The following is a 26,804-nucleotide window of genomic DNA, read 5'->3' as shown; positions in this document are numbered from 1 at the left end:
AAGGACAGAAAAGGCAGAATCATCTGCATGCACACGCACAAATACACACACAGAGCGACTCCGCTAAGGCTTGTGAGAAAATTCTGATACCAATCGCAGAAATGCAAGACAAAGTTGACAAGAAAATGTCATGGAGGTAGCCAGGCTCAGACGAGTCACTCTGAGCAGTGTCACAAGTATTTCAGATGACCGAAAGCCCAGCCATGCCATGTGAATCCTCTTTCTAATGCTATTGTCTCATTCATGCTCCGCAGGTTTCAACTGCTGAATTTAGCACAATGTTAATTTGTGTTTCGCATTACACAACGGTTGATAAAGGGCCATGGATAAGAAAATGGCTTATGACTTATTCCTATTATTAAGGTATTTTCCTGATTTAAAAAAAAATGAACACCAAAGGGGATTTCTCTCTCTCTTAGACACACACACACACACACACACACACACACACACCTATATATAGATAGATATTTCTATTTAAAAAAATAAATGTCTCCCTAATGATTGCCTTTCCTAACGCACCCTTTTATTCCGAAATCCTGGAAAAAATGAATTCTCTTTCCTTATTTAGTGCCCTACCTGGCCTAGGCTCGTTCCGCTGCTTGTTGTTATGGCTAGGCCTGCCCTTGAACCTGGGAGGTGCTGGCGTTATGCATATTATTACGAGAAAGAACAGAGGAGGAAATCAGGCAGACTCTACAGAAGACTAGGCTGCAAAACACAGAAACATGGTCATTTAGAAAGGGACAGAAGCTTGGCCGTGAAGATAAGTTATTCCCTTCCTTAAATAAGAGGCACTCTGATGTTCTTAGCCAGGGGAACTCCATGCATTGTCCCTGTGAACTCAATATGAGCTGGACAGAACTGCACCAAGGATGGATCTGACCAAACACGTTGCCGGCAGTGATGGCTACAGTGAGAAACAAAACTGATTTTAGTTCTATATCTCCTCAGGAAAGAATAACTTTCCTTTATCTCGTCTTAGCGCTAACATGGGACTCCAAATGACATCCCATGAATGCTATGCCTAGGGGGGATTCCAAGCTTAGTGGGGTTTCACTTTGGCCTTCTAAAATGAAAACAGTTATCTCTAACAACTTGGGTTAGGTTGTTCACACTGCTACAGATCACAGGTGGGATCCTATGCTGAGTCTTCAGTAGACTGAGAAAGACTTCCTCTGTGGAAAAAAGATTTGCCAGAAGTTATTCCATTTAGTCATAGGGAATCATAGGACCCAACCCCAGGACCCCTCGCCAAGCCAGTCACAGTATTCTGGGAGTGTCATGGTACTTGACCACCCTCCTATTTTGCGGTACCAAGCTAGGATCACAAGCAGGAGGTTCATTGATCAGGCCATGGTACATAGCTGGTGGACTGAGCTGGGTTTGCTCCTGGCCAATGCACCCTGTTGATCTGACATGGGGATACAAGGGGATGACTCCACTGTACCGATAAGATCTCATTGACTCCTCTGCCATACAGAATTGGGTCTTCAGCTAGTAGCATCTCAGATTGACTTCCTGGGACACACATGGAGAATTGCGGCTAGCTGCTCCTTCCCAACTAAGGACAGGTGGTGAGTTCGTTCCTTTGCTACTGTGCTGGAGACCTCCCCTGCTATTATCCTCCTCTGCCATGATTAATTGCAAGTTCCTAAAGCCACTGTAAGAGCATACATAAGGGCAAACAGTTTTCACACTTACCCTTGTATAACTGATACAAACTTAGCTGTGCTTCTAAAATAGCCACGAAAGTAAGTCACGGGTACTGGTACGCCATAATCAGCGCTGAATTTCTAAACATGCCAGTCCGGTTCTACATTCAACAGTGCTGAATTGACAGCAATTGCCATCCCCAGCAGCAGTGAGAGGGGCTCGCTGCCCCAACCACTACCCTTACCCTTTCACCAAATGTGCGCGCTTGTGCACATGTGTGCATATTGCATAAAGTCCTAGTGAAGTTTCTTGCGAAAAAAAAAAAAAAATTATAGGCTTCAGGCAACACAAAGACCACTTATTGCACCTCTCCCTAAAGCTAGGATTGAGAGGTCATGTGCATTACTAGATCTTCCTTCCTCTGAAGAGCATCCACTCGCATGCTCAAATATCACCGGCAAGTCTAGCCTCTTGAGATATAAAGACGAGCAAGTACAGATCAGCAGCTGCAAATGATTCACACTGAATGCTGCTCCTTTTGAAGAGCAGAAAGACTCCTCCTCCTCCTCCTCCACAGATGCATTCAACCCTTTCGACAAGCTTAACATTTGATGCATTTTCCATCTCTCTGACCAAAGCCGGATCTGAACTTTGATCCGCCTTTATAACAGAGCCAGGAGATGGAAGAATTCCACTTATTGATTGTGGGGGTGGTTACTTTTTTTTTTCTGTTCGATTTTTTTTCTCTGAAAACATCAGCACGGCACAGGACAGGACGGTCCTACCCACCCTAAATGTGTCGCTATATACATTCTACAGTAAGCTCTATAGCAATCACATGTAAACATCATTGTGGTGAGGAAATACTAGGACAGAAAAAGGCGGAGCTACAATGAGGCACTTGTCAATAGCAGATGGTTCCTTTGGGCCAGGCCTTGCTGCAGGCTGATTACAGGAGAATTGAAGAGCCCTGTAATTTCTCAGGAAGTTCCAAGACACAGGTGGCATAAGCAAGGTGCGGCAGCAAATATACTGACAAATGTTTTTTCTTTCTTTCTTTTACAATAGATTGCGAAATCGTGTTGTTAAAAGCACTACATCAAAAGGGAGAGCTAATCAGATTATTCATACAGGACACACTGCGACCTACCTGGCGGCATTTTGGACATGTGCAGTCCTTACTGAGTCAATGGGACTACTCAGACGTGTAAGGCTTTGGACAGCCTGAGTTAAGCCCAAACTGGGAAGTTGCTTAGATGTTGGCAATAGTTCAAGCTGAATAAATGTTAATGTAAGAGGGACTTTATGAGAAGATTATCTACTGGTAGAATTAAGGCTCTAATAATCTATCTACATGGGAGAGCTGAATCCCAGAGGTCTCCCCTTTTTGTGAAAAATAAACCAGACACCATAACTGATGGAAAGCTCTGCAAGATTATTTGGTCCCTACTGGAAAATGCTGTCTATTGAAATTTCTATTGGGTTCTTGGTCTCCCTCTCCCATCCTTCAATGTATATTGTCTGCTATACAGGTGAACACTAGATGCTTGAGGATGTAACAACTGTGAGGCAGTTACAGAGGGGATCCCTCCCCTAATGATCTTCTGATCAGGAAGCTTGCACAAATCCTCTGACTTGGCATTCTGGCTATTATCAAAGAGCCCCATTCTCTATAAATCATTTCCCTGAACCATCATAAATTTGGCTATGCTGATTTACAGTGCAACCCTACGAAGAGTTAAAGCCTTCTAAGCCTATTGACTTCTATGGACTTCTGCGGACTTAGAAGGATGCAACTCGGTTTAGGGTTGCACAGCTTACAAGGCCTCGAGTCTGCAAATGCGTAAGAAGCCAATCAAGGGAACAAGCCTTGAGATCAGATCTGAGCTACCAAAAAGTAAAAAAGCTGCAAGTTTAGTGTCTTTTGGAGGATGGGTGGGAGCAATCCTTTGACAGAATTATCGATGGGAAGAGCTAGGATCCTGGTATTACCATCCCTATGGCTAGATGTTATGGTATGGCTTATTAGACTCCACTGAGAAGGAGAACAGTGTTTATAATAGGCAGTGATGCTCAGCTGGTAATCCATGCACTATTAGCTAGCTCTGAGCATCACATACTCCTTTCCAGAGCAACGGCATGAATTCTTTTGCCCCCATTCTACTGCCAAGAAGTATTGCCAAGAAAGCCTCCTGCCATCCACCTGGCAGGAGATGTTGCTTTGGTTAAAATGACCAGATGGTAAAGATCTATTCCTGAGGCTACCACTGATGTGACGTATGGCCTTGAATGGTTTGTTCCCTGTTCCTGTACTTCAAACTCCCACATTTTGTTTACTGAGATTCCATGAAACAACAGCTGCCATCGTAATGTACATTACGATGAGGAACCCTTTGGCAGAATCCTTCTGGGGGTGGCTCTCAGACCGTATCAGTCTTCCTGCTTTCCTGGCATGGAAGTCAGATGGAGCTTTACTAACTTGTAACACCGCCAACTTCACGTTCTTAGAAATTCACAATTTGAAAACTCTGTCCCTACATACTCTGAATCTCGTGCAGCCGACAATTTGGAAATGGAGATCCTGCAGCTCAGCCCATGCAAATGGAAATAATGGCTTACAGCAATAAGGAAAAAAAAATATCATTCAATAATGCCTCAGTTCATCGAGAGCCGAACTGGAATTCTCCACCAGGGAGGGAAAACAATTTCACCTGAGCCACTGACTGAGGAGTACCCTTCTGGGCTGGCCACATCTGCTCGGGGGGCAAGTGCCTCATTACAGTGCATAGTTAAAAAATCAAGGAAGCGGTACAATAAATCTGAATTACAGTACATCTGAGCCATAAATACATTATAAGTATATATTTCTTTCTTCTATTAAAAATTAGTTTACAATCCTGATTCTATTCACAATTAACAATTTTATCATCACACACTACAGACAAAAAAAAAAGAAAAAGAAAAGGTTATTGTGAACACAGCTGCGACGTCACGGCAGAAGTAGGGGAGAGGGGCCAGTCGGAGAAAGGGGCGGACAAGAAGGGGGCAGGAGGCTTTTGCGGGCTCATCCTAACACAACCATTCAGAAGCAAAGATACTAATGTGTGGCAGTGGAACATCAACGCCATGGGGACTCACAGACAGAAGCAGCTTGTTCAATGTAAACATCAATTTAAAGGGACAGCAGTCTCTCTCTCTCTCGCTCTCATTCTTGTTGGATACTTGATCATTCCTTTGAAAACGTAAACATACTGGAAGTGCCTTGACTGAGGTATTGAGGTATTCCTCAAAGGTTAAGGCTGTTACCGAAGCAGGCTTTCCTGGGCCTCCTGCAGCAGGCTGTCAAAATCCATGGTCTCATATTTACTTTTTACTGGAGCTGGGGAAGATTCTTCTGTACTGGAATCTGGTGGTGGGAGAGAACAAACATAAAGCTATCATCAATACACTAACGGGGATACAGATGAACCCAACAATGTATTCCTTTTCTTTTAAAAAGCAAAAAAAAAAAAAAAGCCATAAGGATCATTTAGCATTTTTCCAGTTTTTGGTATGGGGGGAATTAAAAGAACTAAAGCAGACATGCGATAGCTGAAATGTCTGGCTGACAAAACTGGATTTTATTTTATATCAACTAAAGATTCAAACCAGGGACAATTTACTCCCTAACACAGAAAACTGCCCAGGGACAATAGTGCTTAGTGTCAGGCAATGTTTCATTGAAGTCTCTTTGCTTTATAAATGTATTAAATCCTTGCCTACTAATATCACTGCTGAATAAAATGCTATGCTACTAACCCATGTGTCCTGCAAGGAGAAAGGAGGGGTGGGAATGGAGGCCGCCAAAACTCCAAAGGCCAATAGGGCCTCTGAAGTGCAAACCGCTCAGCTAGCCTCTCTGGCGCCTCTCGAGCAAAGCAAGGACATCACCGAGGGAGGGAATGTAACCATCACCGGTAAGAGATAAGCGAGCGTGTGAAAGTGTTACTTGCAGGACCAACTGTAGTTTTATTATGAGAAGTAGTTTAAAGCCCAAAGCCTTTGAAGTGTATACATAAATGCCAATGGTTCAAGCTACCTGATATCAGTTTCAATGAATCCAGGTAGAGAGTAACATTGTTGTAATCAATAAATGAAACTTAGTTTTTAACAAAGACAAGTCTGATCATTTTGAAACTTCAATGAACCCTTTGCTGACACTTAGGTAAGGGCACAGCTACACATTGCAAAGAATATTTATGACTGGCAGTACAATCCTGCAGAAAGGTGTAACTCCACTTAGGACCACACTGTGGATCTCCCAGTGTTTTCTTTATCTCTTGAGAGAAACTGTGGAGGATGCAAAAACTGGACAAGAATATCTGATATTACCCACCGTGGTTAACTGTAGCAAGCGTGTGACTTCTATCAATGGAATAGCACTAGGGTCAGGGTGACCTCTGCTTTTTGGTATTAAAAGAAACATTGTGGGATCTGACCATGGATATTCTGTATGTAGTTTAACCCTAATTTCAGTGTGGGATTTGGTTCACAAACCTGAGGGGGAGGATTTGACAGCTGAAGGGAGTTAGAAAGAGACAGGCATTTGTAATAAAACTACTTTGGACTCTCTCCTCTTTTCCATCTTGAGATAACTGGTCATGTCATTATATTAGACTTGCTGTTTCCGGAATGCAGAGTCAAGCGGAGTGCAGTGTTTCTTGCACAGACAAGTGAATGGTGAAGGAAAAACTGGGTAGCTGAAATCCCAGGAATAATAAGTTTATGTGTAGAAAGAAATGGCTGATTCAAACACTTCTGAAATAATTTATTATTATTATTATTATTATTATTATTATTATTATTATTATTATTATTATTATTATTATTATTATTATTATTATTATTATTCTCTCTCTCTCTCTCTCCACCCACTCTCCCATGGGGGCTCAGGGTGGAGTACATAAATAAATCACAATAAATTAATAATAATACATTTTATTTATATCCCGCCCTCCCCGCCGAGGCAGGCTCAGGGCGGCTAACAGCATCGGTCAATATAACAGATGATACAATAATTTAAACAGTAGGTAACAATTAATTAAAATTCTAAAAGCAGTAAAACAATAAAATTAACATCTTGGTGCTATTCCGGCAGATGACAAAATCATTTAAGCAGTCTCTCAGTTTTTAGTCAGTGAAGGCTTCACCAAAGAGGATGGTCTTGCAGGCCCTACGGAATCGGTCAAAGTCCCGCAGGGCCTGCACTTCCTCCGGGAGCTGGTTCCATAGGTGTGGAGCCACAACGGAGAAAGCCCGAGTGCGGGTACTCTGCAGTTTTGCTTCCTTCGGCCCGGGAATAGTCAGCAGGTCCTTCCCTGCTGACCTCAGTTCTCTCTGGGGTTCATATGGGTCCATCACAATAACCTCTGAGGTTCATCACAATAAAATCAGTTACAATAGCAAATTAGTAGTACAGCCAGATGGTTCAACAGAGTGATGTAGTGGTGTGGTAGCACAGTGTGATATCGCAGGGGAGGCCAACTGATCTAACAAGTAGATGCCCACTGCCTTATCCAAATGGAACAGCTCCATTTTACAGGCCTACGGAAGGCTAACAAGCCAGGTAGGGTCCGGATCACCATAGGGAGCTGATTCCACCAGGCTGGGGCCAGGACCGAAAAGGTCCTGACCCTGGTAGAGGCAAGACGAGCATCTCTTGGGCCAGGGATTGTCAGAAGGTCTTGGGAGGCCAAACGAAATGACTTCCGGGGCACATATGGGGAGAGACGGTCCCGCAGGTATGCTTTTCCCAGGCTGTGCAAGGCTTTAGAAGTCAAGACTAACACCTTGAAACAGACCTGGTATTCTATGGGCAGCCAGTGCAGGCCACGGAGTGCTGGCTGTATGCTCACCCATACAGGTGATGCAGCCAGCAGGCAAGCTGCCGCATTCTGCACCCACTGCAGTTTCCGAATCAGCTTCAAGGGCAAGCCAGCGTACAGCGAGTTACAGTAGTCTAACTTGGAAGTGACCATTGCATGGATCACTGCAGCCAGGGCTTGGGGGAGATAGATATGGTCCTAGCTGCCTGATCTGCTGTAGATGGTAGAAGGCAGCTGCCGTGACCTGGGCCTCCATGGAAAGAGAGGCATCCAGAATCACTCCCAAACTCTTCACATGTTGGGCTGGCAGCAAAACAGCACTGTCCAAGGCTGGCAGTTGGATGCACAGACCCACCCACCCACCCCTCGACTCAGGCACAGGACTTCCATCTTAGTTGGATTTAACTTCAGTTGGCTATGCTGTAGCCATCCAGCCACAGCTTCTAATGCCTCGGACAGATGGTCAGGGGCGGAAGACGGCCTGCCACCCATCAACAGACAGAGCTGGGTGTTATCAGCATACTGGTGACAACCCAGTCCAAAACCTCGGGCAATCTGGGCAAGGGGGCGCATACAGATGTTAAATAATATTGGTGAGATGATAGCCCCCTGTGGCACGTCACATATGAGTGAGTGTCACGCGGAGGTCTGCTCACCAACCACCATCCTCTGTCCCCATCCCCGAAGAAAGGAGGAAAACCATTGTAAGCCACCCCCCGTACTCTGGCGAGGAGGTGGATCTAAAGGTCATAGTCAACCGTGTCAAACGCTGCTGACAGATTGAGAAGAATCATCAGTGCTGACCCAGCTTGGTCCAGATGTCTTCTTAGGTCATCTGTGAGGGCAACTAACACCATCTCCGTCCAATGGCCTGGGCGGAAACAGGACTGAAATGGTCCAGGGCGGATGTTTCATCCAGGAAGACCTGCAACTGCTCCGCCACCTCTTTCTCAACTACCTTTCCCAGGAATGATAGATTCGAAACTGGGCGGTAGTTAGCTAAGACCGTAGGGTCCAGCGATGTTTTTTTCAAAAACAGCCAAATCACTGCATCCTTTAATTTCTCTGGGAAAGACCCTGTTTCCAGGGACAAGTTGACAATATCACCCAGACAGTCCCTGACATCATTCTGGCAGGCAGGCCTTCACAAGCCAGGATGGGCAGGAGTCCAGGGGGCAGGTAGTAGGCTTCACAGCAGTCAGGATCCTATCTACATCCTCCAATGTGAGTCTTTAGGAGTCCCTGACAGTGCAAATCAGCCATGAATAGTCATAAGTCTATTAGAAGAAGAAGAAGATGAAGATGATATTGGATTTATATCCCGCCCTCCACTCCGAAGAGTCTCAGAGCGGCTCACAATCTCCTTTACCTTCCTCCCCCACAACAGGCACCCTGTGAGGTAGAAGAAGATATTGGATTTATATCCCGCCCTCCACTCCGAAGAGTCTCAGAGTGCCTCACAATCTCCTTTACCTTCCTCCCCCACAACAGACACCCTGTGAGGTAGATGAAGATATTGGATTTGTATCCCGCCCTCCACTCAGAAGAGTCTCAGAGCGCCTCACAATCTCCTTTCCCTTCCTCCCCCTCAACAGACACCCTGTGAGGTAGATGAAGATATTGGATTTATATCCCGCCCTCCACTCCGAAGAGTCTCAGAGCGGCTCACAATCTCCTTTACCTTCCTCCCCCACAACAGACACCCTGTGAGGTAGATGAAGATATTGGATTTATATCCCGCCCTCCACTCTGAAGAGTCTCAGAGTGGCTCACAATCTCCTTTACCTTCCTCCCCCCCACAAGAGACACCCTGTGAGGTAGGTGAAGATGTTGGATTTATATCCCGCCCTCCACTCTGAAGAGTCTCAGAGTGGCTCACAATCTCTTTTCCCTTCCTCCACCACAACAGACACCCTGTGAGGTGGGTGGGGCTGGAGAGGGCTCTCACAGCAGCTGCCCTTTCAAGGACAGAGTCTCAGAGCGGCTCACAATCTCCTTTATCTTCTTCCCCCACAACAGACACCCTGTGAGGTGGGTGGGGCTGGAGAGGGCTCTCACAGCAGCTGCCCTTTCAAGGACAACCTCTGCCAGAGCGATGGCTGACCCAAGGCCATGCTAGCAGTTGCAAGTGGAGGAGTGGGGAATCAAACCCGGTTCTCCCACATAAGAGTCCGCGCACTTAACCACTACACCAAACTGTGAGGAAATGATATCTAAGCACAACAGATGCAGGAGACAGAGCCATGAGGAGGTGTCATGGATCAATGGCAGAGCACATGTTTTGTATATACAGACCACCATGGTAACTAGTTAACGGGTTTCATGTAGAATGTAACAGGAAAGATTTTTCATTGCCTGAGACCTTAATTTAACTTCTTTTGACTTGAAGAAATCATTGCCAGTACCTGCAGCCCAAAATGAAGGCTTCAGTGAGAAAGTGTATCTTTTTGGCTCATCATGATTGCAGGCTTACCCAAGTCAGTGTATCTGGTCCAGAAGTGCCCAAAGCCACCGTAGCTCAGTTGGAATGAGGGTTCATTTCTTTTCCGCAATGAGGCACCATTCTTCAGAGACAAGGCGGCATGTTCTGAACACCGGTATGTGATGAAGCCATATTTATCTCCCCTGAACAATGAAAACAAACAAACACAAAAGAAGCCATTTGTAAGCACTGCCAACAACGTATGACTCTCCACATCTTCTGCTGGCTTCAGCCCAGTTCACTAAAGACCAGGACTGTTTATAAGTTACAATAAACAAACATATTTGGGTAAGGTAATTGAAACTAGGTACAAAGCAATGCAGTGACCCTGAAATCAAAGGATATTTGCATTTGTTTGCTTATCTCAAATAATGTGTTTGCTTGCCGCAGGAAGGATCAAGGGCTTAATCCGACCCTTGAAACCTCAGCTGCTGAAATTTACCCACACATTTTCCATTCTGTCTTGAAAAAAGTAAGCTGATCTCAAAAAGGTTGAACTGTGCACCCAATATCAGGGCTATTACGTATTCACTGAACTCACGCAGTGCAGCGTACAGGTCAACGGAAGGCTGATCTACTTATTCAGACGTCACGTGGTGACTCCACAGGGCTTTACCATTCGAAGATGGGGAAGTGACCTGTGTTAAAGGCTCCCTAGTTCTAGAAAATAAGTATATCAAACAGAACTATTCTTTTTTTTTTTGTAGCATATTGGTTTTCAATGTGCAAGGACTTTTCTCTCTTTTTTTTAACAAGGGGGGCAGCACTCAGACAAGCATCATCCTACCACCTGCTTTCTGAAGCAGTACAGTTAGAAGAACCTGAACCCAGGTTCTGTACAGGGATGCAGGGCTACTCTCATGATGGGGCTCACAGTGGTCCACCTCAAGTTTCATGAGGGGAAGACTATTTAAGAAGAAGAAGAAGAAGATATTGGATTTATATCCCGCCCTCCGCTCTGAAGAATCTCAGAGCGGCTCACAATCTCCTTTCCCTTCCTCCCCCACAACAGACACCCTGTGAGGTAGATGAAGATATTGGATTTATATCCCGCCCTCCACTCCGAAGAGTCTCAGAGCGGCTCACAAACTCCTTTCCCTTCCTCCCCCACAACAGACACCCTGTGAGGTAGATGAAGATATTGGATTTCTATCCCGCCCTCCACTCCGAAGAGTCTCAGAGCGGCTCACAATCTCCTTTCCCTTCCTCCCCCACAACAGACACCCTGTGAGGTAGATGAAGATATTGGATTTATATCCCGCCCTCCACTCCGAAGAGTCTCAGAGCGGCTCACAAACTCCTTTCCCTTCCTCCCCCACAACAGACACCCTGTGAGGTAGATGAAGATATTGGATTTCTATCCCGCCCTCCACTCCGAAGAGTCTCAGAGCGGCTCACAATCTCCTTTATCTTCCTCCCCCACAACAAACACCCTGTGAGGTGGGTGGGGCTGGAGAGGGCTCTCACAGCAGCTGCCTTTTCAAGGACAACCTCTGCCAGAGCTATGGCTGACCCAAGGCCATTCCGGCAGCTGCAAGTGGAGGAGTGGGGAATCAAACCCGGTTCTCCCAGATAAGAGTCCGCACACTTAAGCACTACACCAAACTGGCTCTCCAGTTTAAAAGCCCTCCCATCTAAAAACTGCCTCCATGGCCAAAAATAAAACAACCCTATTATATCAGAGCGAGGTCAAGGCTTCTGTCTGATGTGGTAAACTCCTGACATCAGGAGGATTTTAAAGAGGAAGGTACTTTCAAATAAATCACCACAACTCATGAAACCTGAGGAGGTGAGTTCTCATGTGAGGACAATATCACGTCATTGATGCATGCATGTATTAGACTTACAACCCTTCACTCTTTATCAAAGAAGCTCAATACCTGTTCTTCTTTTCTGCCTTATCCCTACATATTTGGAATTAATGACTAATAAAAGGTTTTTGAATTGAACTGAAAATTGCCTTAGACATTTTTGGAAGGTAAAAATGGAATAAATAAATAAGTTGGTTTCCAGGGTATATTGTGGTTAGTTATGTGGATAAGTTTGGGAAGCTTGGTCCTCATGTTTCTGAGCCAAACATCACATACTACATAGACGTGCCCCACTAATCTTGAGAAATGTGGGATATAACAACTATTTTAAATAAATCAGTACATGTCCAGATGAGAGTGCCTGGATCTTTCTGCACATTTCTGTTAATATTCCATATCGGCATTACTTCCCCTTTATAAAATTATGTAATAGCAGCGGACAGGTGGCTCTTCTGGTTGACGGTGAATGCAAATTTAGCTCTCTGTAAGCCAAGGAGTGAGTTTCACCAGTGTAAGCTACCTCACAGAATTGTCGGGAGGAAAAACAACAACAAAGGATCACGCCGTTCATGTATGCCACCTAAGCTCCCTAAAGAAGCTGTGGGACATACACATGAGGAATTAATTAATGTACTCTGGTTCTCTTTTTAAGCTACAATAGCTACAAGGTAAGAGTAGCTGATCTGTGTGCCCTCCAGACTGAATATATTACATATGTTTCCACATATCTCTTATTTAGATTATCCCATTATTTTACAATTTTATGATTCGCAGAACATAACCGCTTTTCAAAGGATTACAGTCCACAATCGCCATGACAGATATTCTGACTCCCACAAAGTGGAATTACTTCAGCGCTGCAGTTATTATACCATAAAAAACAAGCGCTTCCTCAGAGAACAGACACCTCCAGAGTCCCATAAATGAAACGTTCCCCTGCTTTCTGAGCTCCAAATTTACTGTTCCCCCAAACTGCAAAATATTCAGGCTAATCTCACAAGACTCATTATGTCCAATAACATTGGTCTCTCATCCCTTGCAACGGCGGAGGGGGAAAACCTTCTTTTTGACCCACCTTTTATTTCTGGTCAAAACGCAACACTCAACGATTTCACCAAACACTTCAAAACGCTGCTTCAGTTCACTGGAGCTCATACTGCTGGAGAGGTTTTTGATGAACACAACCCGGCCTTCTCCCTGCTCGGACACAACAATAACCAATTAGGCCAGTCTTTGTACTTTTTTTTTTTATGATTTTACACTTGGTATCCCCATCCCTAGCCAACAAAGTGGCACAGTTTGCTGTGTCAAAAGACAGGATCAAAAGCATAAAGTCTATCATTGCAAACAGCTATCTGAGTAGCTATCACCTGCTATTTCTTTCCCAGGTAGCATGATACACACACACACACACACACACACACACATTTATAATTTCCACATTTTTCTTGCAGGTATCCCTGTTCTAAGCTTTCTGGCACAGGTATAGCAGAGCTTCCAGAGATATATCCTCTCAGTCCCAGAGAGCACTGAGGTCAGTAGGAAAAAACAGACTGACTACCCCTGGGCCAAGAGAAGTTAAACTGCAGAACACCCGCTCACGGGCCTTCTCGGCTGCGGCCCCATATCTCTGGAACCAACTTCCAGAGGAGGTGCGGGCCCTGCGGAACCTTGATCAGTTCCGCAGGGCCTGCAAGACCACTCTTTTTAAATTAGCTTTTATGAACAGCTGAAGTACAATTTTACAACGAAGAAAATCCGCCATTAGCACTAACTAGAATAGCGTCAATGATAATGTTATAGTTTGTTTTAATTAATGTTCTACTGGTTTTTAAGGTTAAGTTAATGCTTAATTTAATGTTCTTAATGTAATGGTTTTAATTAATGCACCATTGGTTACTATGTTGTTTATTAATGTTTTATTTATTAATGTACCATTGGTCACTGTGTTGTTAGCCGCCCTGAGCCTGCTTCGGCGGGGGAGGGCGGGGTACAAATAAAATTTATTATTATTATTATTATTATTATTATTATTATTATTATTATTATTATCAGTGATATGAACCAGCAGGCCTGCCAAACACTCCCTTATAGCCTTACTTAGGATGCTGTTGGCATGGCTAGACTGATCCCTGAGTGACTGACATTATGAGAAGGCATTTTTTAATCCGGTCAATCCAAATTCTTGAGATCCCTGACAGGTGTCAGTGGGGGGAGGGAGGGGAGGAGATGGTTTGAAGAGTAGGATAATTGATATAAGGGAATAGTGACACACGAGAACGTGGCAGTAGCAGGAAGGATGGGGAAATAAACAAAACACAGTTGGAAAAATAATTTCCCCAGCCACATTAACAGATAAGTGCAGATAGTGTATAAACTATTAGCAGCTTAGAATCATTTCTGTAGCAAGGGAGGGGAAGGTCCTTCCAAAATCTGCACTCAGCTCATTTCATCTCTCTGTTGATGACATGAGAATCTGAGAGAGAGAGAGAGAGAGAGAGAGAGATGTATGACTGGGCAGGGCCAGTCTCGAAGAACTCAAACTGCAAGAAAATCTCCATTTCTTTTCTGGGACTTGCTCTGCCTAGTGACATTAATGGGTTACTGAAGAGAGTTTTTGGCAATTGAGACTGTCCACTGGGCTATGCTGTTGTCTCAGGAAAGAGAAGAAGACATGCTTATCAATGTTTTCTTGAGGCCATTTTGGGATCAAAGTACAAACAACACACAAGGGAGATCTTTTAATCGGATCTTCCTTTGTTTTAAAACTAAAAGCAATGGAGGGGGGGGGCCTGAATTATCTAAGGACTATGAAGCTAGGGAAGGGAAGTTAACCCTTTTGTTTTGTGCTGTTTTTCTGATTTAAAATCCACCTCCTGGAGTTATTATTTGCCTCATAGGGGCAGCCTTACAATAAGATTTTATTTCCTCTGCAAGGGAGGGAAGAAGAGGGATAAACAGAGCTATCCTAAAAGGCATTACACCCTTCTAAACACAGTGACTTTAATAGATTTAGAAGGGTGTATAACTGTGTTTAGAATGGCAGTTTAAAAAAAAATGGGCATAGAGGCATTGATTACCCCCTCTATACACTTTTAACATTTAAAAATAAAAAAAATGGGATCCTGGTGATATAAAGTTTAATCCTTTGGGGTTCCAGGAATTCAAGGTATGAAATCTGATAATATTTTTCTTCATTTAAGAAGCACAGTGAGAACTGGCTCACTAGCTAAAACAAAGGCAGAAGAGAAAAAAAAGAGCTTGTCTGCTGAGCAGCTTGGACTCAAGAGCTGCAAGGAAGAAAGTAAAGACAGCTAACACACCTAAGGAGACCTTTCTGCCTATACATGCAGTTTGAAGGTAAGATCTCCTGCTCTCCCGTCACTGCTACAGAAAGGCTAACTTTTCGCGCTGCTGAAGGCTGCACATGGACTGGTAATTAATGTGACTTAAATGTGGCTATTCAGAAGAAGCTTCTACAGATTTTTAAAGCTACAGCCAACTTCCATGCCACCCTTCAAAATATTACTCTACAGATGGGATGATGAGGAACAAGCACTAGAAATCCCCATCCATAAAAGGCTCTCTAGAGTTGTCTAGGAATAGCGTCCATACCTTCAGCAGGAGGCTTATGTGTTTTTCTGGTTTCCTTTACTTGCTGGACTTACTGATTTCAGGCATTCCCCAGGATTCCATTCCCCACTTTGCTATTTGATGAATTCTGCATTGGGCTATTGCTGTGCCTAGAACTCAGCATGTTGCCATTTGCTTCCGTTTTATTTATTTCCATTCCCCTTATGTATCTGCTGACCTTGCACTAGGGGATACTGTTACACCAGCCAATGGGCCATGTTATTGTTTTGTGGAATGGAAGTTGAACCAAGAGCCTGTGTATTGTTTGCCTCCACGTTTAGATGAATTTTGGAAAGAGGAGGTAATATGCTCTTGTTGGAAACCACACTGCTTCCACTCCATTCACTGCAAAAACCCCATTCAGAGCTCAAAAGGTCACTCACAATGGCTTTTTCTCTTCTCTTCTCCATCTGCCCTGGGTTGCTCACGGTTCCAACCTGACACTGCTTGCCATTTTCGCATCTGTTGTTAAACAAGAAGGCACAAGATTTCAGTACTGCATGAACTCTGCCTGGTCTGATTGCTAGAAATCACAAGTCAACAGAGGCATGCTCTTTGTCTGCAGGGTCTGACGGGTCTGTTTTAAAAAATAAACAGAGAATGCCATAGATTGTTTTGGCCAACAACCAGAGACATGGTTGTTCATGGTATTATTACTCTTATGGGAAATGACAATAACAGTAAAAACAATACTACTAGTACTTCTACAGCTCTTACTCCTACTAACATTATTCACTAAGAACAATGCTTATTATTAATAAAAGTGTACTATCAATGCATATGCAGTATGCGGAGTGAAATAAGTTTCCTTCCCCGAACAGCTTCAGGGTTTGGTTCTGCAGTATTACTGAGCTACACTTGCTCTACTAGAAGGCTACATACAGCCTGTCAAGGATATTTTGGTCACAATTGATATTCTGCTTGTACTCCTTGGAACCTCAGAATTTTTGAAAAGGAAGTTTCTATAGTGGGGGCAAACACAGAAAACTTAACCTCAGTTTCTACCTGATTTCTATCCACTGGTGGACGTCCTGAGAGCACTTCAGTTTTGGCTGCTGTGTTGTACTGGATGGGCCACTGGCCTGATCCAACATGGTTTCTCTTATGTTCTCTCCTGTTTCTCTGTGCATCGATCTGCCTGACTCTCCTGTGATGTTTTCGTGAACACATATGAAGCTATCTTATACTGAATCAGACCCTTGGTTCACCAAGGTCAGTATTGTCTATTCCAGGGGTGGCCAAAGGTAGCTCTCCAGATATTTTTTTGCCTACAACTCCCATCAGCCCCAGCCATTGGCCATGCTGGCTGGGTCTGATGGGAGTTGTAGGCAAAAAAATCTGGAGAGCTACCGTTGGCCACCCCTGGTCTATTCAGTCTGGCAGTGCCTCTTCAGGGTTACATGAAGCTGCCTGACATTGAATCAGACCTCTGGTCCATCACGGCCAGTACTGCCTACTCAGACTGGCTGCAGCTCTCCGAGGTCTCAAGTAGAGATCATTCACATCACCGCTATCTCCTGGTTCTTTTAATGGGAGATGGCAGGAGACACGAGGACCTGGGACCTTCTGCTATCAAAGCAGAGGCTCTTCCACTGAGCCATGGCCCCTTCGCTTTATTATACCTCCCCCTCGATATCTTCTTTTCACCCTCCTTTGCATAAAAAAAATCTCACTCTTCCCCATGATAAGAAACTCCGTTATTCCCAAATTCCATCTTCAAGGGAGTATAAAGGCTCTCCCATGCACTCTCTGCTGCTGATGTGCCTGCCAAAGGCCTAGCTCAACCCCCCTCTAAAGAATAGGCTTCGTGACAGTACCTGAAAGCCCATCTGCTTGCTGGAGGCCTGGACTTGCCACATGAAGACTCAGAACCGGACCTGCTTCTGGAACAATAGAGCAAACTGGCTCTAGAAAGAGGATTCTTGTATGGGCACATCTTGGATTCCAAGGGACTTGAGCAGCACTCTTCCTCCTCTTCCTCTTCCTCTTCCAGCGGGGAACCAATCTCACTGCAGCTGTCCTCAAAGACAGCATCATCGTCAGGCATCTTGCAGAAGGCCATCTCCCTATCATCTAGGGCACTGTCCAAGAGGCCAAAGTGCTTTGTCAAGCTGGCTCTGATCTCCTGGTCTCTCAGCTGTTTGCTGCCCTCCTTTGCTGAGGCCTCATCAGCGCCCTCTTCACTTGCACCCCGATAGTGCACATCAGGCAGTCTCCGCTTGAACTGGCTTTCCACATAGCTCGGGGGCTCCCAGGATTTCAGCACCTTTCTCTGGAGCGATGCCTCAGACTTCAAGACCTGACAATAGTCGTGGTCACCGAAAGAACGTGAAAAAGGGCGCTTCAGCATCCCATGTTGCTCGAGGTGAGATGGATGGGCAGCAGCCCGACTCAGGTGGGCATACAGCTCTGTCCGCACTGGATGTTTCTTCTGGAGCTTCCTGGAATTTGCACCGTTGCCTGTCGCTGGCTGCATCTCAGAGCTGGTGACGACAGCAGACTCCTTTGCAGGCCTCTGGTGAATGTCGGGTTTATACAGGTCCTCCTCTGAAGGTTTGTATGGCGGAGTTGTTGGTGGTGTGAGACCTTATCTCCCCCAAGAAAGCAGAAGGGTAAAACTCTTTTCAGTACAGAACCATGAAAATAATAAGCTGTTCACTGCAAGAAGAGGCCGGCCTGAGCATTCACTCCTGTGCGCTCCCACCCCTTCAAACACACTCTTTGAATTGGTCTCAGGCGAGTGTGCCCTGCTATTTAGATAAAAGCTCCCCTCTTTGGAAAATGGCTATAGCAGCCTCAAAAGGAGTTTGCAACTAGATGTTTGCCTGCTGTTTCAAAAGCTGCCCTTCTCACCAAGGGGAAGAAGGAAAGCATGACTGGAGATGCCTGGATTTCCTTTCCTTCAAGTAGTGATCAGTGAACACTGAACGGGTTACCAGCTCAACATTGCTTGTGAGGCTTAACTTTTGGGCACTGTGCTCTCTTTTCCTTGCTTTTTTTAGGCAAGCCCCTTTGAAGAGTTGGACTTCACTCTTACCTGCAGTGCCACACAGCTCTACAGTCAGCACTTGCTCAAAGTTCTGCTTCCCAAATGTAGGGTCACTAAAGAAGAGAAGGAAAAAGAATGGGTGGTTACAGCGGGACCAAGAGGAACACTGAAGACAGAGAAGACACACTTCATGTAATAAAGCAGGAACAGAGAGATGACCACGGTGTTTTTTTTTCTGTAAAAAGAGGAGCAGGAACTCTCAAGAGGGGAATGAAGGAGAAACACATGGGTGCCCCTCATGACCGTTTAAACATGATTTGAGAATTTTGTTTCCACAAAGAGGTTATGAACATATGAAGCTGCCTTATACTGAATCAGTCCCTTGGTCCATCAAAGTCAGTATTGTCTTCTCAGACTGGCAGCGGCTCCCCAGGGTCTCAAGCTGAGGTTTTGCCTGGACCTTTTTTTAGTGGACATGCTGGGGATGGAACCTGGGACCTTCTGCTTACCCAGAAGATGCTCTACCACTGAGCCACTGTCCCTCCCCCCCCCCTGCCCATGTCTCTCCAGGGTCTCAAGCTGAGGTTTTTCATGCCTTTTTGCCTGAACCCTTTTTAGTTGGAGATGCCGGGGATTGAACCTGGGACCTTCTGCTTACCAAGCAGATGCTCTACCACTGAGCCACCGTCCCTCCCCTGCTCTCCAGGGTCTCAAGCTGAGGTTTTTCACACCATTTTGCCTGGACCCTTTTTTGGAGATGCCAGGGATTGAACCTGGGACCTTCTGCTTCCCAAGCAGATGCTCTACCACTGAGCCACTGTCCCTCCCCTGCTCTCCAGGGTCTCAAGCTGAGGTTTTTCACACCTATATGCCTGGACCCTTTTTTGGAGATGCCAGGGATTGAACCTGGGACCTTCTGGTTCCCAAGCAGATGCTCTTTCACTGAGCCACCATCCCTCCACACTAGGTTCCAATGTGTTCCCCCAGGAAAAAAAGCCCTGGAGATGACATCCTCTAAGGGTTGATTCCCACATTGCTACCGTGTCACAACAGATCCCAGGACCACGGGGCTTTCAAGGCAAGGAGTGGGCGGAGGTGGCTTGTCATTGCCTTCCTCCGTGGTCTCCCAACCCTGCTCAGCTTCCAAGCTCTGAGCAGCTCAGGCTAATCAGGACTATTCGGGCTGCTAAGGCCCACATTACCAGGCTGGAAAGCAGTCACAAGACTGATAGCTTCTGATAAGCAAGATTTGGCAGGACAAGTTTTGTAAACCATAAATGAAATGGTTCTTTTTTTTTTTTTAAGTTTGACTAGCATGGACTAATACAAATGTGTGGGATGAAGACTCTTGGTAGATTTATTTCTATGATTGCATGTTATATTTTCATACACACAAGCCCAAACCTGTGTGTGATGATGCATGACACACCCTAAGCCACAAGTGATATCTGTTTGTGCTCAGTGGCTTCTGGCCACACATACATGTTCCTGTGAGCAGGTTGTAAATCCATGAAAATGGTATGGGACTGGACCAAAATAGCTATCAGAAGTTCCAATAGTAGATGCCCAACTTTGGTAAAATCTCCAGAAAGGCATTCCCCAGGTATTGGTACCTTAAAGAGTACTAAACCTCCAACTTCTACCCTCCATTGTTGAGTATTGCCAACTGTGCTGTCTCCTCACCGACCATGGGACATTTTTTGAGCTTCTTAGCAAGGAAGCCACCAATAATAAACATGTCCAAAGCCTTGGAGCAATTAGCTGAGTCAGCTGACCACGCCGCTGTACTGAAATAACAGGGCCTTATTAGCAAAACAGGTTTTTTTTCCCCTTGAAATACTGTCCTGATTCAGTGAAACAGCCCCTTTGCTGCAAAATGACATTCCAGTTTGATCGCAGCCAAGCAATACTTGGGCAGAGTTAATACAGCTGCAGTGTTTAGAGACTGCCATTTTCCAGATGGAGCCAGGCTCCTGCAACCTGGGCCTATCACCCTCTTAAGAAGAAGTATTTTTGGCATTGCACTTACATTTGCGCCAAGGGCAGTGACAGACACCTGGGTGCTTCTGAAAGGAAAGAAAGTGAGAGCAGAATGACTCAACAAGCTGCAGCCGGGCCCTGGAATTGTAGTGGTCTGCCAATGGGGAAAGTCTGGCAAGAAGGAACTGGGGGCTCTGAATCTGAGGCTTTGCCAGCTGCTTTCATCAGCACGGGAGTCCATCCATAAAGGATGCTGCACTTTGTAAAGACCTTTTAACCCCCTTTGCCCTGTTTTAATCAATACTTTGTCAGAACTTTGCTGCTCCTCCCTTGCCCTTGATAATGTGATGGGCAGTTCCCTTGTTTTGTTTAAGGCAACTCATTTCCTCGTTTCTTTCCCCCCTGCTGAACTCGCAGGACATGGGGCCCATAGAGAATCATGCACTGCCTAGAAGGAAGTTCTAGCCCATGTATGTTCTGTGCCTTTCCCTACAGCATGCCTTTCCACACACCCCATTTTATAGGGTTGCCAAGTCCAATTCAAGAAATATCTGGGGACTTTGGGGGTGGAGCCAGGAGACATTAGGGGTGGAGCCAAGATCAAGGCTGTGACAAGCATAATTGAACTCCAAAGGGAGTTCTGGCCATCACATTTAAAGGGATGGCATACCTTTTCGACGCCTTCCTTCCAAAGGAAATAATGAAGGATAGGGGCACCTTCTTTTGAGGCTCATAGAATTGGACCCCCTAGTCCAATCTTTTTGAAACTTGGAGGGTATTTTGGGGAGAGGCACTAGATGCTATACTGAAAATGTGGTGCCTCTACCGCAAAAAACAGCCCCCCCCCAGAGCCCCAGACACCTGCGGATCAATTCTCCATGATTTTCTATGGGAATAAATCTCCATAGGGAATAACAGAGTTCCCAGCAGACATTCCCCTCCCCTCCCCCCGCTTTCTGACGACCCTGAAGCGCGGGGAGGGCCTTCAAACCTGGGGATCCCCTGCTCCCACCTGGGGATTGGCGACCCTACCATTTTAAGCTGTGAGAATACTGACATGGGGGCTGCCACGAGGAGGCTCGCCTCCATACCTGTTTGGGTCAAGAGGGTGCAGCAGGGGACCTCATTTGTTTCATATGCTTCGCTCTCTCCGGGGCTCTCAGGAGAAGGGGTCTGCAGCTCCATCGGGTGGCTCTGACATTCACTCTCCGCCTCATCCAAGCCACTGACTTCCACCTCTGCTGCTGGTGCTTCTGTGTCAAAGTCCTCTAAAGGGGCCATGGAAGGAAATGGCTCCTTTGCTCTGTCCCCTGCTGACTCTGTGGATATAGCAGGGTCTGAAGAAGACTCCTCGAAGAACGACAGCCAGAGGCTTAGCTCAGGATTCAGTCGTTTGGAGCGACGTACTGCATAAACGGAGCTTTCCTGCTTGCGAAGCGTCTTCCCAGGGGCTAGCTGGGCTGAGAAAGTCCCTCGCTTTGCCCCATCTTCTTCTGCAGGGCTGCCAGTCCCTTTCTTAGCCTCGGGCTCTGTGGGGACACTCTGCCTCAGCTCACTTTTCTCCTTTGGTGGCATTTTGGCTGTGGACGTACTTGTCTCAAGTGGTGGAGGCCTTGGAGATTTGGGAGGTTGCGACCTGGCCAAGGAGGCATATACAGGCCTGGCCAACCGGTACGGCTTGCTCACGTCACAGGGGAGGTCTCTGGCTAGCAGTTCCTTCAAGATGGAGAAATCAGAGGAGGAAGCTCTGGACCGTTTACAACCTCTAGAAGTATGCCAGGAGCTAGAGGAGCGAGTGTCCTTGCCCCAGAAGAGAGGCCTTTGCAGGGGGCAATCTGGCTTTGCTCTTTTGGAGGGGCTATGGTAATGCTGGTGTTTAACATCCACAAGTCCTGCAGGGGGCAGCTTTCTGGGAGGAAGGCAGTAGGTATGCATGTAGCGGATAAGTTCCACTGCAGCGTGTAGCTCCTTCTCACTGCTGCCTTCCTCTGAGGAGGAGGAGGGAGGAGTTGCTACAACGTTACTGAAATTTAGCAGATCTTCACTGGAGTCACTGTCCTCTCCATTGTGGGCATAATGTACTTGGGGCTCACTGCTGTCGTTGCTACTATGGCACTCATCTGGGGGCCAACTGGATTTTGTGTGTGGGCAGTGTGTGGAGGTGTCGGTGGAGGTGAGGTGCTTGTGAAGCTCAGTGCAACTTCGACTCTGAGACTGGAAAAAGCTTGACTTCCTGTCTCGAACACCTCCCACCTTTAAGACAAGAGAGAGAGAGAGAGAGAGAGAGAGAGAGAGAAGTCAGGCTAGCTGATGAGTGGGTTTTTCAAGACATAGCATGAAAAGTCCTTCTTTCAACACCTCCCCCCCCCCAAAAAAAAAAAAATCTGGGTGGTTAAGCACATTATAGTAAGCAACTGCAAATTTAATTTGAATTTTTTACATATTTCATGGCACTTCAGAAGCTGGCATTTCAAAAGGCGACATCAGACATTTAGGAGACCAAAGTGCCTCGTGGCGCTGGATGGATTTTGATGAAAATCCATATCAACCAGGACACGGGAGATATAATAACAAAATGCGAAAGAAGCATAAAGTCTTTCCTAGGTTATGCTTGCGATTCATCGCTGAAGTTTCTTTACCAGACAGAGGCTATAATGATGTGTCTTTAAATGAAATTTTATTGATTTATAAAATCAAGTAACAGTGCCATCCTAAGAACACTTCCCTGGAAGTAAGTCCCATGGGGTTGGATCCAGATGAAATCTGCAACTTCCACCATTTATCCCTTCCCACTGCAGATCCCCCTCTCCCCCCTGAAGGTCCCCGTCACCCAAAAACAAGCATTTTTGTGGGGACCGCTCATCTGCAGTGGGGGAGGGTGGGAGAAAAGAGTCGTTCTATCATTAAAAAATTTAGTCTGGATCCGGCCCATTGAATAGGATCGAATGGGGTTTTGATGAGGACTTCTTTGGTCTGCTATCTTAACGTATTTGCTCTGCTTTACTACCGGAGAATTTAACCTGACAGGAAGGGACTAGGATAAGCAGTATCCAATCAACTATACCATTCTGAGACCACCAATGGATGCTAATAAGTTGAGAATGGAACAGATGGGGAATAAGATGATGCATTTTTAAAATGCTGTAAACCATTTTGTTGACCTGATGAGTAACAGAGATTCTGGAAGAAATTGATTGGGCCCACTTTGGAAAAGTCTTCTGGGTATATTAGGAAGGAATGTGTGTACATTTTTTCCCTTTTTTAAAAAAAATGCTATTTGGAACAGGATGAATTGAATTGATTCTTCATGCCTCCCGTCTCAAATGACTTTCTAGCTGGCGTCTGCGACAAACAGTTCTTTTTCTGTTCCAGATCTCTTTCCTTTCCTTCCAGCCGGTGTGCAGTTTCCAGTGCCCCACTCCTACTGCTGCCTCTCCCATGCAATCTAAGTCCACTTGTCTAACCTACTGCACCATTTTCATTATCCAAGTGGGAATTTTTTTTTTTTAAATGGCATCTTGTGTGTGGATTTCAGGGGATTAATTTAAATGAACGGGCTGGTTCTGCAACTTTACATGCAGCTCTTTGCTCTGCTGAAGTCCATTCAATCAGCTGTTAGTAAGTTCCACTCTAATATGGGTCAGGAATGAGAATGAGAGAGACAAAGCAAAAGATCGTTACAGTATTTAAATAAGAGAGGAATTTGGTGAAAAACACATGCCCACAAAGACATCAGGCTTTGCACACAGTGCTCGAGGAAGCTGCCCCAAAGAGCACACCAAAGAAAAACCATGTTGTCTTCCTGTTTTTAGAGTCGTCACTGAAACATTGTGGAATCCTCTTATGTACCCCCATTAGTCATGTGTGTGTTGTGTCCTCCATTAACTCAGAGATGGCCAGCTTCTACAGTCCTAGCATTTTGCTCTCCAAACAATGAACCAGATGTAGACATAAGAACAAAAGAGAAGCCATGTTGGATCAGGCCAATGGCCCATCCAGTCCAACACTCTGTGTCACATAAGAACATAAGAGAAGCCATGTTGGATCAAGCCAATGGGCCATCCAGTCCAACACTCTGTGTCATATAAGAACATAAGAGAAGCCATGTTGGATCAGGCCAATGGCCCATCCAGTCCAACACTCTGTGTCACATAAGAACATAAGAGAAGCCATGTTGGTTCAGGCCAATGGCCCATCCAGTCCAACACTCTGTGTCACATAAGAACATAAGAGAAGCCATGTTGGATCAGGCCAATGGCCCATCCAGTCCAACACTCTGTGTCATATAAGAACATAAGAGAAGCCATGTTGGATCAGGCCAATGGCCCATCCAGTCCAACACTCTGTGTCACATAAGAACATAAGAGAAGCCATGTTGGATCAGGCCAATGGCCCATCCAGTCCAACACTCTGTGTCACATAAGAACATAAGAGAAGCCATGTTGGTTCAGGCCAATGGCCCATCCAGTCCAACCCTCTGTGTCACAGAGTGGCCAAATTTGTTTTATATATATATATTTTAAAAAATTATATATACACACACACACACATACACACACACACACACACACACACATATATATATATATATATATACACACATATATATACACACACTGTGGCTAATAGCCACTGATGGACCTCTGCTCCATATTTTAATCTAACCCCCTCTTGAAGCTAGCTATGCTTGTAGCTGCTACCACCTCCAGTGGCAGTGAATTCCACATGTTAATCACCCTTTGAGTGAAGAAGTACCTCCTTTTACCCGTTCTAACCCGACTGCTCAGCAATTTCATCAAATGCCCACGAGTTCTTGTATTGTGAGAAAGGGAGAAAAGTACTTCTTTCTCTACCTTCTCCATCCCATGCATAATCTTGTAAACCTCTATCATGTCACCCCGCAGTCGACGTTTCTCCAAGCTAAAGAGCCCCAAGCGTTTTAACCTTTCTTCATAGGGACTAAGTATTCTGCTCATGAAAGGCACAGGACACAATTGCTGCTGCAGCCCTCTCTCCCTCCCACAGCAGCCCACTAATCTACTGCTTTTGGGCATTTGGGGGGCAAAGGGAATATTAGTTTTTTTGTTTTTGTTTTAAAGCAGTCCGCAGCAGGAAAGGTGAATTGGTGGAAATTATCCCCCTCTCCAGAAAAGTTAGCTTGGATTAAACCTAATGTGCCAGAGCTAGAAGTGCATTTCAATGTACACACGCTAACCTTTTAAGAGAGTCAAACTCCACCATATAATTGGTGTCACGGTTGTGCTTGTTACACAGCTGGGGCACTGCACATAACATCCTAAAATAACAAGAAAGCATGGAATGTCTCTCATCGCAGGTAACCCCAGAAGCAGCTTTCGCTCATTTACAAACCAGATTATGGACAAACTTGATTTTAAACTAATAGTCAGCAATCTCATCTTTAAAAGTAATCCATGGTACTGAAAACTATATCTGAAGTGGGATGATCAGGATGTGTTTAATTTTTGTCCAAAGCAGGAGCAATAATGTCCCAGACTATTGTCCCAGGCTCCAAGCAGAACCTTTTAAAGGTTCCTCAGATACTTCAGGTGATAGTCACCTGCTTGCCTTCTGAGGCTGGTGCTCTGGCCTGCCTTGGCTGCAGGAAGGGGGATTCAACGCACCCCCACAGCTGTAAGTGCAAGATAAGCCCCTCATCTTTGCTGGACACCATGGGCTTTTGAACCCTCATCTTCTGGCGCCGGTCAGGTAAGCCATTCTTCAGCCTCAGGTTTGAGTCAAGTTCTCTCTTTAAATTGAAAAAAACAATGCATAGCGGAGCTAAAAGCTATTTAATAATATAACTGGTGAATCACCCTCAATATCGCTATGATGGATTTTAAGGCAATCGCATTGCCCATTTATCAACCTACAAAACATTTGCAATGATGCAGATGGAACAGCCAGACAGGCTTAAGAAATTCCAGCTGTACATTCACATTTAAAATGGGGTATTTCACATTTAAAATAGGAGATATGCTTCAGTTAAAAATCTAGTCCGAGAACTGTAGTCTACTGTACTATCTGTACGGTGGTTAGAGTATCAGACTGGGAGATGGATGGCCCAGGTTTGAACCCCACTCGTCCATGGAAGCTGCTTGGGTGATTTTGGGCCAGTCACACATTTTCACAGGGTTGAAGTGAAGAGAGAATGAAGGAGAGGAAAATAATGTAAGCCACACTAGGGCCCCGCTGGGAAGAGATGCAGAGTGTTAATTTTATTTATTTTATTTAAACATTTGTTAGCCACCTGTCTATCCTGTGGAACTCACAGTGGCTTACAATATAAATAAAACAACGATTATTAAAAACACATAAAAGACCATAACAATTAGGACTGCCGATAAATAAAAACTAACTAAATAAAAATA

General features: G+C 45.2%; 1 protein-coding gene across 1 annotated transcript in view; it reads right to left on the bottom strand.

Moving 5' to 3' along the window:
* Positions 1–1,402: 1,402 nt before the first annotated feature.
* The window catches only part of PPARGC1B (PPARG coactivator 1 beta), a 186,175-nt gene continuing 160,773 nt past the window's right edge, over positions 1,403–26,804 (bottom strand). Inside the window, exons 5-12 of the mRNA XM_060240600.1 lie at positions 21,507–22,668; positions 20,465–20,501; positions 18,484–18,548; positions 17,264–18,032; positions 15,830–15,908; positions 12,889–13,010; positions 9,994–10,145; positions 1,403–5,062 (exon numbers count right to left, since the gene is read on the bottom strand). Of these exons, the coding sequence (XP_060096583.1) occupies positions 4,959–5,062; positions 9,994–10,145; positions 12,889–13,010; positions 15,830–15,908; positions 17,264–18,032; positions 18,484–18,548; positions 20,465–20,501; positions 21,507–22,668 (2,490 nt within the window). The 3' untranslated portion in view covers positions 1,403–4,958. The remainder of the gene's footprint in view (positions 5,063–9,993; positions 10,146–12,888; positions 13,011–15,829; positions 15,909–17,263; positions 18,033–18,483; positions 18,549–20,464; positions 20,502–21,506; positions 22,669–26,804) is intronic.

This window comes from Heteronotia binoei, chromosome 5 (genome assembly GCF_032191835.1).
Source record: "Heteronotia binoei isolate CCM8104 ecotype False Entrance Well chromosome 5, APGP_CSIRO_Hbin_v1, whole genome shotgun sequence".
In the NCBI taxonomy this organism is placed as follows: Eukaryota; Metazoa; Chordata; class Lepidosauria; order Squamata; family Gekkonidae; genus Heteronotia; species Heteronotia binoei.
The sequence above is the reverse complement of the archived record's forward strand: the minus strand, read 5'-3'. Positions and strand labels throughout refer to the sequence as shown.